The sequence below is a fragment of the Corythoichthys intestinalis genome, chromosome 2, assembly GCF_030265065.1.
Source record: "Corythoichthys intestinalis isolate RoL2023-P3 chromosome 2, ASM3026506v1, whole genome shotgun sequence".
NCBI classification, from domain to species: Eukaryota; Metazoa; Chordata; class Actinopteri; order Syngnathiformes; family Syngnathidae; genus Corythoichthys; species Corythoichthys intestinalis.
This window is the reverse complement of record NC_080396.1, coordinates 56,118,963-56,135,253: the sequence shown is the minus strand read 5'-3', so window position 1 is coordinate 56,135,253 and position 16,291 is coordinate 56,118,963. Positions and strand designations below refer to the sequence as shown.

The following is a 16,291-nucleotide window of genomic DNA, read 5'->3' as shown; positions in this document are numbered from 1 at the left end:
AAATGCACCTGCTCTGTGATAGTCTCAGGGTTCTGTTTAAAGTGCAGAGAGGATTATGAAAACCAAGGAACACACCAGGCAGGTCCGAGATGCTGTTGTGGAGAAGTTTAAAGCCGGATTTGGATACAAAAAGATTTCCCATGCTTTAAACATCTCTAGGAGCACTGTGCAAGCTATCATATTGAAATGGAAGGAGCATCAGACCACTGCAAATCTACCAAGACCCGGCCGTCCTTCCAAACTTTCTTCTCAAACAAGGAGAAAACTGATCAGAGATGCAGCCAAGAGGCCCATGATCACTCTGGATGAACTGCAGAGATCTACAGCTGAGGTGGGAGAGTCTGTCCATAGGACAACAATCAGTCGTACACTGCACAAATCTGGCCTTTATGGAAGAGTGGCAAGAAGAAAGCCATTTCTCAAAGATATCCATAAAAATTCTCGTTTAAAGTTTGCCACAAGCCACCTGGGAGACACACCAAACATGTGGAAGAAGGTGCTCTGGTCAGATGAAACCAAAATTGAATTTTTTGGCCACAATGCAAAACGATATGTTTGGCGTAAAAGCAACACAGCTCATCACCCTGAACACACCATCCCCACTGTCAAACATGGTGGTGGCAGCATCATGGTTTGGGCCTGCTTTTCTTCAGCAGGGACAGGGAAGATGGTTAAAATTGACGGGAAGATGGATGCAGCCAAATACAGGAACATTCTGCAAGAAAACCTGTTGGTATCTGCACAAGACCTGAGACTGGGACGGAGATTTATCTTCCAACAGGACAATGATCCAAAACATAAAGCCAAATCTACAATGGAATGGTTCAAAAATAAACGTATCCAGGTGTTAGAATGGCCAAGTCAAAGTCCAGACCTGAATCCAATCGAGAATCTGTGGAAAGAGCTGAAGACTGCTGTTCACAAACACTCTCCATCCAAGCTCACTGAGCTCGAGCTGTTTTGCAAGGAAGAATGGGCAAGAATGTCAGTCTCTCGATGTGCAACACTGCTAGAAACATACCCCAAGCGACTTGCAGCTGTAATTGGAGCAAAAGGTGGCGCTACAAAGTATTAACGCAAGGGGGCCGAATGATATTGCACGCCCCACTTTTCAGTTTTTTATTTGTTAAAAAAGTTTAGATTATCCAATAAATTTTGTTCCACTTCACGATTGTGTCCCACTTGTTGTTGATTCTTGACAAAAAATTAAAATTTTATATCTTTATGTTTGAAGCCTGAAATGTGGCGAAAGGTTGCAAGGTTCAAGGGGGCCGAATACTTTTGCAAGGCACTGTAGATAGATAGATAGATAGATAGATAGGCGCTTCGAGGAGTTCACACAACCACGCACAGCACATAAAATCCCGAAGTCCCGAATCTACGTCGAGCTGAATCCATTTTTGGAGATACCATGGGCTCCTCTGCGGTTTGATTCGGCCGTTTATAACTTTTTCTGCTTCAACCGCAATTCATGGTGTTCTGTCTAAACCCGATGTCCGTCGCAGAAAATGTCATCTGAGACAGAGGTGTGTCTTGGTATTTTGTCAGGTAAATAGCTAGATTGTTGGGCAGCTAGCATTGTTAGCTCACTACCTTACTAGTCAATGGTAGCAGACAACCGAACGTCCTGTTCTCGTGGCGGCCTCAAACAACAACGAACTAATTGTATTCCTCGCACTAACTCGTCGCCCTAAGCTAAAAGCAGCCCATGTTTCAATTTCCTGCCTTACTTTAGCCCCCAACGCCCAGCCATCTTGCCAGAGCTATGACGTCTGAGCTCGGCTGCTCTGATTCGGATAACATCGAGGTGCTGAAATCCGCATGAGCTGCGAAAAAAAAAAAAAAATTCAAGTGTACATTAAAATCCATATTCGTACGCGCATACGTGGCTCATTTCACGGTTTCATAATTTGCTTATGCGTAAAAAAATATTTGGTGTATGAATTCAGTCAAAAGAGTACAATTACAGTATAGAACACTTGCACATAAAACTGCAAATCGGAATTTGTGGAGGTATTTGTTTAGGTGCTATGGAAAGGTGTAAAGAGGTTGTCATGAGAAAAATTACTTTTCTTCTTCCATTTTATTTTAACATTTAAAAATCTAAGTATTCCACACACCATAAATTTTAATAGGGTTAGGACTTCCAATTTGACGGGGTCCAGCGGCCCGTCTTTTCTGGGGGTCGGGCCTGGTTTGAGAATTACAATTGTAATTCCATTAGATTAGACGTTATTTAAAAAATAAAATTAAAAATTGCTGCCCCGTGTGAGGCTCGAACTCACGACCTTCAGATTATGAGACTGACGCGCTGCCTAACTGCGCCAACGAGGCCGGCCATTTGAAATCGATCATATTCCAGCTTCCTCTGAGTTGCTTCTTCATAAAATTACAAAAATCTCGAAAAGAAAAATCCGAGTCTGACGATGATAAATCACGTCAATGTGCGCATGCACACAGCAAAGCAGAACGCCTGGCCTGGACCCATTTATCCGTTCAATTGGCTGACATACTGACATGTGATCAGCAGATAGTGAGCTAGCGAGTGCGTTTTCTGGAACAGCAACAACAACAACAAAAGTTTTTTGAATTGATGCGACAAAAAAATGGCGATGTAACAGAAAATGGATCAAATCTTTAAGAGCAAGGAAAGCGTTGAGGAGGCTTATTTATCATGTTTAGTTTTATTTGCTCTGATAGGGAGGTTCAGAACATCTTAGCTGTCAATGTGCACTTTGGACTTATATTTGTTGATTTATGTTAGGCTGCATAATGTAATGTAAGTTGTATTTTTCTGAATGTATGTTACTTATATCATTATTATTAAAAAAAAAAAAAAAAAAAAAAAAAAAAAAAAGCAAAAGTAAATGTTGACATTAACTTCAATTTTAATATACATCATGTGTTCTTAAGTAGTTAAAATTTAGATTTGGCATTTAGTATGTGAGGAAATGAAGTAAAATAAAAATTAGGAGATGGAGGTTGGGGTTATTGCTGATTTTGTTAATTTTTATTTTGCAAATCATTGAAAAAATACAATTTTGAATGAAAATCTGTTTTTGTATGTGTTATAGAAATAACTATGCCAAAACAGTTTTCTTTTCATTTCAGTAGTTTAGGAGGTTTGCCCCCCCCCCAAAAAAAAGAAAATAAAAAAATTAATAAACAAAATTTCTGACTCCATGGCAACCTTCACATCCGGGAGTTCCTGTAAGAAATTCTAGCCACTTTCACCCCTGCTTATAAGTGTAATCAGTTGATTCCAGAGAGGTGCTGCTTGTTTTAGCAGAAACGTCCTATTTTAAACCAGTGTTTTTCAACCGGCTTTTTTTTTTTTTTTTTTTTTCAATAATTTTTATCAGTATTAGTGTGGCCCCAGGCGGTGTTTTGAAGGACAGTCAGCCTCAGGTGCAGGCGAGCAAGCTATTGCTCGTGTCGCGTTCAAGAATGGCTTTCTCGCCATCAGCCATCTTACTGTCCACGACGGTGTGTTGGAATAAAAGCCAAGGGGAGGTTTGACGGTCATATGGAAAAAATGGAAAGGATACTTTCGTGTATATCGATACTTGACAAGTCTAATCAAATGATGTACAGTAAATATGCTGGGATCCACAATGTCGTGAACAGCAAGGTGGCTGATTGCTATAATTCCAGGCAGTGATAATGAAGCTCAAACACCGTTGGCTGCTGTGTATATACCACCAAAGAAGAAGAAAATGAATTAAGCTGCCAGCACGGTGTTTGTTTGCTATACCAAACTGCCTTTCGAATTATAGAATTCATCATTGTTGCTATAAAATAAAAATAAAAAAAATTAGACTCAATGTGGCAGTTATGGCAGAACATATGGAATCAAAGGAGTGTCACAATAAAAAAACATGAATAAATACCGTATCGGCCCTGATTATAAGACGGCCCCCTCTTTTTCAATAGTCAAGTTTGAAAAAAGACTTTTTGAACACAAAATTAATTTTTGTACAGAAAATAATTACAGTACATCTGAAACAAATGATTATAACAATATATTTGAGAGAAAGAGCATGTTATTTTGCCTCATTCATATCTTAATATCTGAACATTTAAATATGCAAACTAAAGTGCAATCACATTCTTAAATGGATGGCTTGGACACCGGTTTGGACACCCCTGCTATACTATTATTTAAAATTAAAAATAAAGACCTAGCTGGTAAAGTGTTTTCTATAAAATTTATAAAGCAATAAAACAAACCAAAAATGTATGAAATGAGCAAGAATCCTACAAAGTATTTTAACAATGAGTAAAAGTTATTTTTTGAACAGATCATATTTGACTAACACCTTAAAGACAGTCCTTTGCTTGGCTTAGCCAAAACTACACTTTAGGAGGCGAAATGGATATTTCGAATTTTTTTAAACCTAAGCTTTCAACAGCTTTAACAACAACTGGGCAACATATGTACGTATATGTGTACTAGTATATCTTGTAGGTTAATTTGCTGACCCTGCATTTCAGGGTCATCAGCATGTCCCCCCCATGATTCATGAAGCTTCATTTGTTCTATTGCGCCTTCATGTGGAAAATAAATGTCATGACAGACGGAGTGGTGAAAATGATACCATGGATATGATGGGGTCAAAAGGGCAGGGAGTTGTGATGTGAATGAATTTGCATGTGTTACCGTATTTTTCGGACTACAAGTCGCACCTGAGTATAAGTCGCACCAGCCATAAAATGCCCAACGAAGAGAAAAAAAAACTTATATAAGTCACACCGGAGTATAAGTCACATTTTTGGGGGAAATTTACTTGATAAAATCGAACACACAACACAATATAAAAAAATCCATAATACAATTGAACACACATTGCCAAAGGCAGAACGCGAACGTGGCCATAGCTATTAAGAGTTATTCAGATAACTATAGCATAAAGAACATGCTAACAAGTTTACCAAACTATCAGTGTCACACCAAAACACCAAAATAACATGTGAAATGATATCGTAATGTGTTGATAATTTCACACATAAGTCGCTCCTGAGTATAAGTCTCATCCCTAGCCAAACTATGAAAAAAACTGCGACTTACAGTCCGAAAAATACGGTACTTGAAAGAATGATTGCTTTATTTTAGACATTGACATATAAACAAGGAACAAGACACAACTTTCATTCATTTTTATTTAGGAAAACTAGCATTTCCAAAGTTTTTGGCTTTAAATGGTTTCTTTTTTTAGACAAGATTTCTCCTGCTTTTGAAAATAGTCTTCGCAAGGGACAGATGAGGCCGGGGTACGGAGAAGGGTTATTGCTAGTTTGAAGAGGTTTGGGTAAACATGTTTGTGCAGCTCCCAGTAGTCCAGGGGGTTTGACATCCTGCTTATGTTGGGTTCCCCCAGTTAAGTGTGGACCTCCACAGTCAATCTGTGGTCTCACTCTGGACCCTCCTCTGCATGACTGTATGGTCCAATCGCCGCCACAGTTTGTCACAGACACAACAAACATCGGCGCCTCGGCACAGTAGGCACATCACTATTCACAACCAAATCATCTTACACGATATATTATTTTATATCTAGTGGCACAACCCCAAGGGCAGCAAAGAATTGTCATTCTCATAGAATGGCACATGTCACCTACTATGGAGGACCAAATGGGACAGAATGAAATGTATAAATGCATTATTTGGGCCTCCATAATCTGCAGTGTCAACAATGGGGCACACATGGCTGAATTCAAATGCACAAGACGAAAGAATGGCACTGTCCAATAAATATTTGATTAAAAAAAAATTAAAAAATAAAAAATAAATAAAAACCAGGAAACAGGATTCAAAGTTTTTTTCGAAAACAGGCAAAGGCAAAATCATAGCAAGGCAAAAACTTGAAGGAAGGCCGTGAAATTGTTTCCAACTGATCTCTAAACGCTGAAAACACACTGGCAAAGAACAACAAACAAGAGGAGTATTTAAGGAGTAGGGCTAATGGAACTCAGGTAATTCAGGGAGGAAAGACAATGCTGACTTAAGTGAACACAAAGCAACCCACCAAAATAAAACAGGATATGAAAGGACTAAATCAAAGCCGCTGACGGCGGCATGTAACATGCAATTGCTGTCTAGTGGTAAAGAATCTAAATTAGATGTTCAAATGGTACATTCTGTATGTTATGGTGTCTGGGACTTCAAAATCTAAAACCCAGTAATAAAAAGTACATTTGAGATTTTTTTGTGTGATTATTAATCTTGCAAGTATGTTTTAGAATTACAACCTCTGCCTCTCTGCTGTACAGGATTATTTAAAAAACAATGAACCGAATAATGAACCGAGTAACGTTTTTTCTTAAGGTGGCACTTGGTGTAAAAATGAAGAACTTGGAACTGCTTTAGGTGGATAGGTGCAGGGGCGTTACCGGGGGGAGGGGGGGGTAATGCCCCCACCCACGGACGCGCTCTGCCCACTCAAAGAAAATATAAAGTATCCCATTCATATAGCATTGATGAGTTCTAAGTTTTAACCTTTGCGTAGTTACTTCCTCTTTCACCGTAAAAAAAAAAAAAAAAAAAGAAAGAAAATATTGGTTTTCTTACTAGGGGGCGCTACACACATTTTTGCATATTTTGATTTTTTATTTTATTTTATTTTATTTTTTTACATTTTATCAAAGTTTTCACCAATGTTTACCTGGCTGTTGAGTTTGGTGAGTTTTGAAGCATTCTGAGGGGGTCATAGTAGGGCTCAAAGCGTCGGCGGGACAAAAAAATGACTGCTAGGGGGCGCTACATAGTGTGTTTGGAATTTGTCTTTACACGTATCAAAGATTGCAACTGTCTTGACCTGCCTGGCGATTTTGAAGTATTCTAAGGTGGTCAAATTGAGCTCAAAGGGGCTGTGGGGGAAAAAAAACTATAATAATAATAATAAAACCGAGGAACCACAATAAGTTACCTAAAAAAACATTGTCACCTGCATGTCCATACTGCTCAGTTATGGATGTGTTCTAAGTCAAATAAAATGAAATCAACTTTTATTTATTTAGACCAAATCACAACAACAGTTATCTCAAGGAGAAAACGAAACATGTTTTAAGGTGCAGTAGCCTTACGCTGGATTTCAACCTACTTGAGCATTGTAGCTTTTTTTTTTTTTTTGTCCCCCCAGGTAAGACTAATGCCCACCCACACCTGGCATCCTGGTAACACCCCTGGGTTCATGGTATTTTAATGCCAATCCACAGGTTGAACATTTATTTAATACTGCCATCAACTAGGAAAATTCGCCAGTTTTGCCAGAGAGAGGCGCCAGAGTACAACAGTGTCATGCTGCAGCATCCTTCGTCACGATGCTCAACTTGATCGCGTGCCGCATAGACTGAAATGTGAACGCGATGAACATTTTGGTGTGACTTTATTGTTTTCAAATTACCACCACGCATATGTACATGCCTGTACGGCGATGTCGCTTCGGTAGGAAACCATGGTATGGCGCAGACGTAAATTAAGAAAACAAAAGCAATGCACCAGTCATGTTTTGGCTTTATTCATTGTATTTTGTGAAATACCCGCCTATCGGTGTAACACTAATTTCATACGGAGGCCTTCTTGCACGAACCCCCTCCCCACGCTTGTGTGGGCAGGCGCAACCTCCCTCCTCCATGCGTAAAATATGTAGGGCATGCTTTGCCACCTCCATTTGAGAAAACCCAAACCGGTAAATATACTCTGCTGTGGGTGGAGGAGAGGGCGAGCCATATTAGCCACTCTCATCACCGTCATCTTTAGGCAGCGTCTCAACTAAAGAAGAGCACCACATTTGGAAGGAGGAGGAGGAAAAATGGACATTACCGACCAGGGTGCTCAAATGGAGCCTCTGTTGCCAGCGGTAAGTCAAACGAATTCTACCTTCATTCGTGTGTGTGTAAGGTCCACGTTATTCATTTTAAGAATAAAACGCATTATAACAATATAATTATTGTTTGGTCTTTAAAAAATTTGAACCTGTATTGCTCGTCATCACAGTGCTCGTATGGTAGCATTTTAAATCTTTCAATGATTCTATGAAATTTGAATGTATAGTCAAAGGCCAATTAATTAGTCACACCTACCAAATCAAATGCCATTAAATGCCAACACTGCATTACTTTGCCTGGTACTTAAAGATATGTATCATCTTAACATTTTAATTGTGGCTACTATTCTTGGGAGAATTAATTTGCCTGTTGTGCAACCAACTGTGGCAAACATAAATACCAGGCACATCTCATCACATATTACAACTTTACAACCTTAAACTAATTTGGTCAACTGATGAAATGCTGTCAGTGTCAGTCAAAACAGGTTTTTTTTTTCATCAGAAATACAATTACTGTAAATTTGTCCATTTGGATCTTATGTCCAATGAGTGTACTTCATGCGTCCTCTACAACCTGCAGCTTCTTATGCAACCTGCGTGCTAGCATCTTTACGTCACTCTCCCCTCCATGCTCCCAACTAGCATGAAGCCCCCTGCTAGAATCCCAGTTTTTCACCATTTTACTGTTCATCTTGTTTAGGTGATGCATGATGGTCAGGTTGAACAGCCTGATCAGTAAGGTCTGAGGCCCACCCCATTTTGCCATCTGAAGAATGCAAATGAGAATGTATGAATAAACAATGAATCTTGGTGTTAGCATCCTCTCAGCAGTAATTAGAGGCTTTGATGCAAGTCAGAAAATTATCCACCCCACCTGGTTGAGAGAGAGAGAGAGAGAGAGAGAGAGAGAGAGAGAGAGAGAGAGAGAGAGAGAGAGAGAGAGAGAGAGAGAGAGAGAGAGAGAGAGAGAGAGAGAGAGAGAGAGAGAGAGAGAGCATGAGGGAGAGATGGATGGATGGATGATAGATAGATGTACATATATTGTAGTGCATATGCATATCAATTATAACCGGGTTACAATATTATAAGATATAAGAATAATACAGTGGTGCCTCTACATACAAAGTTAATTCGTTCCAGGACCTTGTTTGTAAGTCGAAATGGTCGTATGTCGAGCAGGATTTTCCCATAGGAATACATTATAAGTCCATTAATTCGTACCACAGCCCAAAAACCTACAGTAAATCCTTAATAAAGACTGCTGATACTATTAAAAATGGCAATTAAACATAGCAAAACAAATAAGTTATGAATAAAAATCGGAATAATATAATAATAATAATAATTAATAATCATTTCTGTAAATAATGTAACGAATCGGATTCTAATGTGGCGGACACTTTTTGCTGTACCTGAACGCACCGCGGGGCTGACGTCACAGTGAGATAGGTCAGTGCGGTAGAGATAATACTTTCGTTTTCTCAAGAGCACAGTCAACCGCGGAGGGAAATGGACGTTTTGTGTTGAATAAGTTCTTAAATAAATGATAAAAACGTGACAAAGCTGGCGATTTCCTTGGCGACGTTACCACAATAATATTGTCACCTTAACTTAGAAAGACTGGCGAACGGTGGTCGGAAGAGGACCGTGGAGCTGTATTGTTGAGCCAGCTCATGGATGCGCACCCCAGCGCTCATATTTTTATATAATTTGCATTTTCATTTAAAAGGTAAGCATCACTTTTTTTCCTTGTTTGACCAACTGTACCAACGTTTTAAAAATCTGTGTTGATTTCTCACACATGAAAATCCGCCATGCGTTCGTTTGCGGTGCTGTCATGTCGTCGTATTTGGAGCATGTCGTCGGATGTAGAAACAAATGGCGAGTCAAATTTTACATCGGATGTCGAAAAGATCGGGTGTCGAAGCAATCGTATGTCGAGGTACCACTGTACTACTATTTTAAGATTCGTTTTTCATGACAATAAATTCTACAGCGTGTAATTTACTGCTGCTGTTACTCAAACAAAGCAGTGACACAAACCCTGGATTGGGTGTATTATTTGTTAAGCAATGTGTATGATGTATGGCTATTGTTTCTTCCCATTGACTGATTTCCTTTCATTCCAGGAACAAAGCACGCAAGAAAATAAAAATGTGGTAAGTCACTAATTTTATTCCACACACTGTTTGCGTTGAGCACACACCAGCTTGGCTTCAGTCACAAGTGTAATTACTTTATTACCTCCAAGAGATACAGTGTGATTACCATTAATTGCTTGGAGACCTTCCTCAGCGTCTCAATAGGAAATATTCTCAGATTTCTGTCATCCTCCATTAAAGCAAATTGATTATATTTGTCTAATCAAAATAAGAAATCAGCAAAATCTGCTCTTACACAGGTTGCACCGAAAGATTTCGGCCAAAATGTGACTAAAAGTGTGCTTTTGGTTTTAGTCTGAAACACATATTTTGCAAAAAGAAAAAAAAAAAACACTCAAACAGAACATTCTGATGACGTAAACCCGCTTACAGTGGCTGTGACAGCATAAAAAACAATCTTAAATAGCATTATTATTTGAATTAGAATCATATTTTGAGATGATTCATATACAACAATTTGGCAAAGCGCAGATGACGAGAAATACGTTTTTTCATCTGCCGTTTAGACCCGCCTGTCAATATTGCGCTCTGGCGTCCCCAGCTGGATGATGACGTCGGCAGGGTCACAATTTCATCTGATTTAGAATTCAGCCAATTGAGGTGGAAGATTCAGAACAAGGAAAATACAACAGTGAGCAGCAAAATGTCATGGTTGTTTAAATCTCTCTGCCCCAATATTTTTACAGGATATTCTTTTATATAACTATTTTTCCCAGATTGCTAAATAAATGGTATGGTCATGACAAATACCAGTCTTACGCTAAATGGAATATGAAATATTGAAAATGCATTTATTCAGTACGTCAGGGCAAAATTACTGCATAATGGTCAAAACTATCGACTTCTTCCTCTCCCAAACGGTATTTTATGCCACCGGAGTTAGTCCGGCTTTTGTCATTTCCCTGCCCCGGCTTCGGAGACGGAGGAAAGAGCTAGACAAAACAGGAGGCGTGACAGCTAGCCGACATGCTAACCCGAACCGAGCAGCTTTTCCAAGTCTTATTCTCGCCTTTTCGAAATTGAAAAATCACACAAAACTATCCTGACTCATGTCACACATGGCGGCGGGGTTGATTGTCTTCACCGATCTGCCAGCCCCCGGCGGCGAGCAAGTTACGGCACGTCTTTCTGCTGCGGCCAGCAGTGCTCGTCTCCAGGAATGAAGGCCGAAAATAGCCCATTCTCGGTGGACAAACAGGCCGACGTCAGAGCGGAGGGCAGCTCATGGCCAAAACGAGGAAAGCACATTCTCGGCGGGGACATGAATAGGACCGAGCGGGTTGGATTGGTGGACAAACCGGCCGACATCAGAACGAGGGACTGCCCTTGGCCAGGCCGCGGAAAGCGCATTCTCGGCGGGCAAGCGAATATGACCGAGCCGGCTGAATCGGTGGTCAAACTGCAGACATCGGGGCGGGGGGCTGCTCATGGCCAAGCCGAGGAAAGCGCATTCTCGGCGGGCACGCGAATAGGACCGAGCGGGCTGGATCGGCATGCCAAACTGGCCGATGTCGGAGCGGGGGGCTGCTCCTGGCAAAGCTGAGAAAAGCGCATTCTAGGCGGGCACGCGAATAAGGACCGAGTGGGTGGAAGTGACCATGGTGTGTGACTAGCCGCCGGTTGTTGGCCGAGTGGCCTTGTCGGTTGACAAGGAGCATTGTTACCCACAAATGCAAGTCTTTTCAAAACGTGTGCCATGATCCCAGTATTTGACATAATATAAAACATGTACAGTAGCTTACTCAACTCACAATGGGCCTACAGTTGTCGGACTTGTTTTGGCCATTATCGGCGGTAACGGGAATTTTTTGAAACCCAAAAAGGCTCACACGCCTCTCCCTGGTGCAGCAACAAAAGCCTGCAGCACATTGGGCTGGCGTGATGCGAAAAATAAACGAAATAATTCGCAAAATATGCTGAATCTGCAGTCGTTCTGCAGACTAGTATTGGCTGTATACTGAAGATGATTATCCCGCTGACGTCACATTTGCATTCTTCATCAATCCAGGAAGTCACTCATTTTCATGGCGAGGGATTCAAAAAATTGAATAAATATATTGATCGCTTTCACATACATCCAAGCCTTCCAGTTCATTCAGGAGCATAAAATATCGCGTGATATATGAAAAAAACATGCATTTTGCTGTCATGGGCGCTTTAAGCTATGTAAATGCCCTGGTCTGGGTGGAACAGTCAGGTCGATGAGCAATAAAACATCCGCAAAGGATATATCATCGGTCCCTCGATTTTAAGCCAGCCAGTGGAACCTCCTTGAGGCTCGTGTCCCGAGGTCCTTTTAAGACAACTGAGAGACTCTTCAATGTGCGACTTGAGAACATCATTCAGTTCACACCTTCCAATGTTTTTAGGAGCAATTAACGAATCAATCAACAACTGATTTGAATTACTTTAATCAACCCGAAGTAGTTTCACCAGGAGTTGAGGGTGTGCAGCCCGACCATAAAAAGGCATCATCACTAGAGCCCCAATTAAAAGATTAATGGTAACAGAGGGCTACATTGTTCACATCGATGGCATTAGAAATTGTAATGAATTTATATGACAACAAAAGGGTGCTAAGAATTGACTTAACCCCTTAAGACACGCATTTTTTTTTACTCTACTCAAACAGCAGAACAAATTCCACTTTTTTGGGTCAGGTATATTTCAGCATTGCTTCTTTTTAATGTTAACGTTAATGTGTTTTTGATGAGAAACGAGCACCTTACGTTAACATTTTTGAAGTTGCCATTTTCGAGGAGCCAAAAATAGCAAAGGGAACGTGCCAAACCTCATGATTTGATTTCGATGGGTAAAGTTTCATCCAATCATCTCCCAGACGTGGCAATAGCAACTAAATTTAGTGTATTTATTGGTTTAGAGACACGAACACGTCATGTCCTTCTGCAGCATGTTTAGGTCTGAAAGGGTTAAAATCAAACAGAAAACTAAACTCAGAAAGAGGTGGAAAGTGGGAAATCCTACATTAAAATAAAATTAATATTCACAGTCTCAGGCCACAGCACATTAACACAATATAATATGGAAGTAAAGTAATTAATGGCATAGCAATCGAGTGATCGACACTCAATGTAATAAAAATATCTAGCTTCAGATAAAATTTACTGACTTTGATTTTTTTAAAAGGATATTTGGACCGACAGAAGGCTGAACAAGGCTTCCCCAAAAACTCACCTACTGGCTGAATGAAGAAATGAAATAGCGTGTGGCTCTGAAAGATGACTCAGAGTTCATCACGTAAAACCTGCTCCTGACCAGGTTTGATCCAGAGACTCAGTTGCCAGAGTAACAGACACAGAGTTTTAGCTGCACCCCTTTATTAAGAAGACTTGGGTTTCCCCTCTTTCTCAGGTTTGATTAACCTCCCTTTGTGTAACCAAAAACCCAGAATTTTCCTTGTTACATAATAAATAGACTCTTTGAGTTTTCATTAAACCTCCTTTGTGAAATGGACCCCTGGTCCAAATTGTCTCACAACATGGGAGATAACCAAGGCTATAACCAATAATATTTTGAAAACTTAAGTTTGAGATGATCTCAAAATTGAGTGGTGCTTGCGATGTTTGCTTTGCTGAGTTGAATCTGAAAAATCCTCAGAGTTTGACAGCAATACTCTGGCTTTTGTGCTTTTCCTTAACTTACTTGAAACTTCGTGGGACTGCAACTGTGACACAATTCCTGATCTAAGACTTTAGGTAACGGATGTGCAAGGCAGAGAGAGAAAGAAGCTGTGCTCACATCATGGTGGCATCAGTGATGTCACAGCTGTAATCCCTGTTGAAGGGTGGGGGTGATGAGCGGATTGGTGAATAGATGCGAGTCAGAAACATTTGACCCTGGAAGAGAAGATACACGATTGAATCAGAGCTGGGCTCTATTTCTTCTCTGGTATTTTTGGCGTGATCTTCACCCTGTATTCCAAGCTGACATCGATGTGAGCCGCGTCATTTTTCCTGAGCGGGACACATAACGCTTCTGACCCTCTCATCCTGTAACTGCCTACAGAGCAAAAGGGGTGACAACCGTCTTGTCCCTTTCTTTTGCGATCCAAAATGCTCTCAGTGGATTACAGCAAGGGATTTATTTACCAGGTAGGGCAATGTTTATTTTATTTGGACCGTTTTTGCTGAGGGGACAGAATGTTGGCTGTGCACGTGAGGGGTCCGAGGAGCTTGACTTGACAGATGGGACTGTTGTGTTCCGAGACTGCGGCTTATGCATGCTGCACGGATCACGACGATTTAATCAAAATGCAAAAAAGAAATCGAGAAAAACAAAAGAAAACAAGCAGTCATATTCTTGGACACTTTTGACAGGTCTTTTACAAAATAGAAATATTTCTGTGTTCTTAAGTAGTGATGCTCTCAGCAGTTCTCATTGCCACGGTAACCATCTGTAGGGATGAAAAACCATGACAACTAAAACCACCCTCCAATCACTGAGGCCCTTCCAGCCACTGATAATCCATCATCTCTCTCTTTGCGAACCACAAAAACATGTTGTATGTAATTGTTACATTATGCAGCTTGAAAGTAAATAGATGTGCATCTCTTTGTCTGACAAGTGATTTTGCTCAACTGTCCTTTGCAAGATTGCTTTTGCATGGGAGGTATACTATACTTTCAAAAGTTGCTCTAACAATAGTAATTTAACCTTCGTTATGTTGCTCCGCAGGGAACACCCATGAATAGCTTGCTGCCTGAAAATTAGGTCACATGTTGTACCTGCTTCCCAGAGTGCTACATTATATTGTGACAAGATTACTCATAAGAACTTTTATGAAATATATGATTTGAATGTAGCAGCTCGGAGTTCTTTGAAGGGAAAATCATGTGGAAAATTAATTTTTAAATTGCCTGTGTAGAAATAGCTGGATCTATGGCGCGCTTGAAACAATGTTTCTTTTTTGAAAGAAAGTGGGTTATTCTTTGCTGATTGCTACAAAACAGTGGGGCTAATTTACATGGCGTCCTCCCTACATCGAGTTTACTCGTGCAAAACATGGCAGCTTTGTTGAGTGAAAATTGTGTCATGACGGTTAGGGTGTGGTTGGAATAACACCCAAAAGTTTGATTGTTCTCAAGCCAAAAGGCAGTGTCAAGCCATAAATTGGGGAGTGATGCCTTCACGACATCCTGGTCTTAATGCTCAAATCATAATTTTTTTGTGTATGTGACTGTTCAGACCGTCGTTATTTACTATAAGTTCTAGTATCACACCTGCATACTACCTTGCAATCTACCATGAAACCTACAGTGACTTATGTGTGGAGAAGCATGACAACAAAGGATGTCAAGAGCAGCCTAAACATGCTTGGTTTATCGCCCAGCAAGTTATTCAGCTCACTGTAAAATGGACATGACATCTCTCCCTGACCACTTTGTTGATTGGAGTCTTTAGTCTTCTTAAATCTGGCTTTAAGTCTATTTATTTATTACAATAGGTGTCAAGTCAGTCTCCAGTCACAAAGATAAAATCAAGACAGCCGCTACAGTAGTTATCTTTGAATTGTTTAATCTCTCCATATACTTATTAGCTGCTGTAACACTTTGCTGTCCTTTCATGTCACACCTCCATTTATGCGGTCCTCCCACTACAATTTTCCCCTGTTGCTGAGAAATACAAATTGATGCCACTGTCACATGAATTCCAATTTGTGGTCAGTCGGCTGTTCAGACCGCAGTCACATTAAAAAAAAATTTACCTGTGTCAGATGTAAACCACGTACCAAGATCGGATTTGAAAATATGTGCTTCAATACAACTTCATCCGTTCAGACTGTCATTAAAGAACCATACTTGATCAGTCTAGTTAAACAGTACAAAGATAATATATTACAGTATATCGTTGTTTTGTTCTGGCTTCCTCCTCATTTCTACAGTACAGCACATGTGTTTCATGCTGAACACTCGGGGCTTTTTCGGAGTCCTTGAAAGTATCATTCTTCTCATCCAAAGACTGCTGGAGCCCACAAGCAGTAAATTCTAAGATATTGACATGGCTTTTGGGCTGCTGATTAACCATCCGTGACTGTGAAATATTTAAGGTCAATTTATGTGAGCTACTGTGACAAATTCATCTATTTTTGCTGATTTATTACAAAATTAGCACTTGTAATTAAAGATGAGGCCCATTTCAAAGTAACAGTAACATTAACAGGTGAATGAAAAATGTCCACAAGGGTGTTGTTGTCATTTTCCTTGATTTTCTATTTTGTATAACTACAAAAATAGACTCAACTTGTGAGTCATGGTTCTTTTTATTAATTCATTTCATCGT

The 16,291-nt window shown here is 40.1% G+C and overlaps 1 protein-coding gene and 1 non-coding gene across 5 annotated transcripts in view; one reads left to right on the top strand and one right to left on the bottom strand.

Annotated features, from left to right (window-relative positions):
• Positions 1-2,260: 2,260 nt before the first annotated feature.
• On the bottom strand, positions 2,261-2,334 carry trnam-cau (transfer RNA methionine (anticodon CAU)). Its single transcript has one exon. It is a non-coding gene; the product is annotated as a tRNA-Met (tRNA).
• Positions 2,335-7,611: 5,277 nt separating this feature from the next.
• The window catches only part of LOC130906510 (sodium-driven chloride bicarbonate exchanger-like), a 32,857-nt gene continuing 24,177 nt past the window's right edge, over positions 7,612-16,291 (top strand). For 2 of the 4 annotated variants that reach the window (XM_057820931.1, XM_057820949.1), the window contains exons 1-2: positions 7,613-7,859; positions 9,959-9,988. In XM_057820931.1, the coding sequence (XP_057676914.1) occupies positions 7,812-7,859; positions 9,959-9,988 (78 nt within the window). In that variant the 5' untranslated portion in view covers positions 7,613-7,811. Of the gene's footprint in view, positions 7,860-9,958; positions 9,989-13,818; positions 14,104-16,291 lie in introns of those variants that run through there. The other 2 variants (XM_057820958.1, XM_057820939.1) reach the window with 2 other exon arrangements.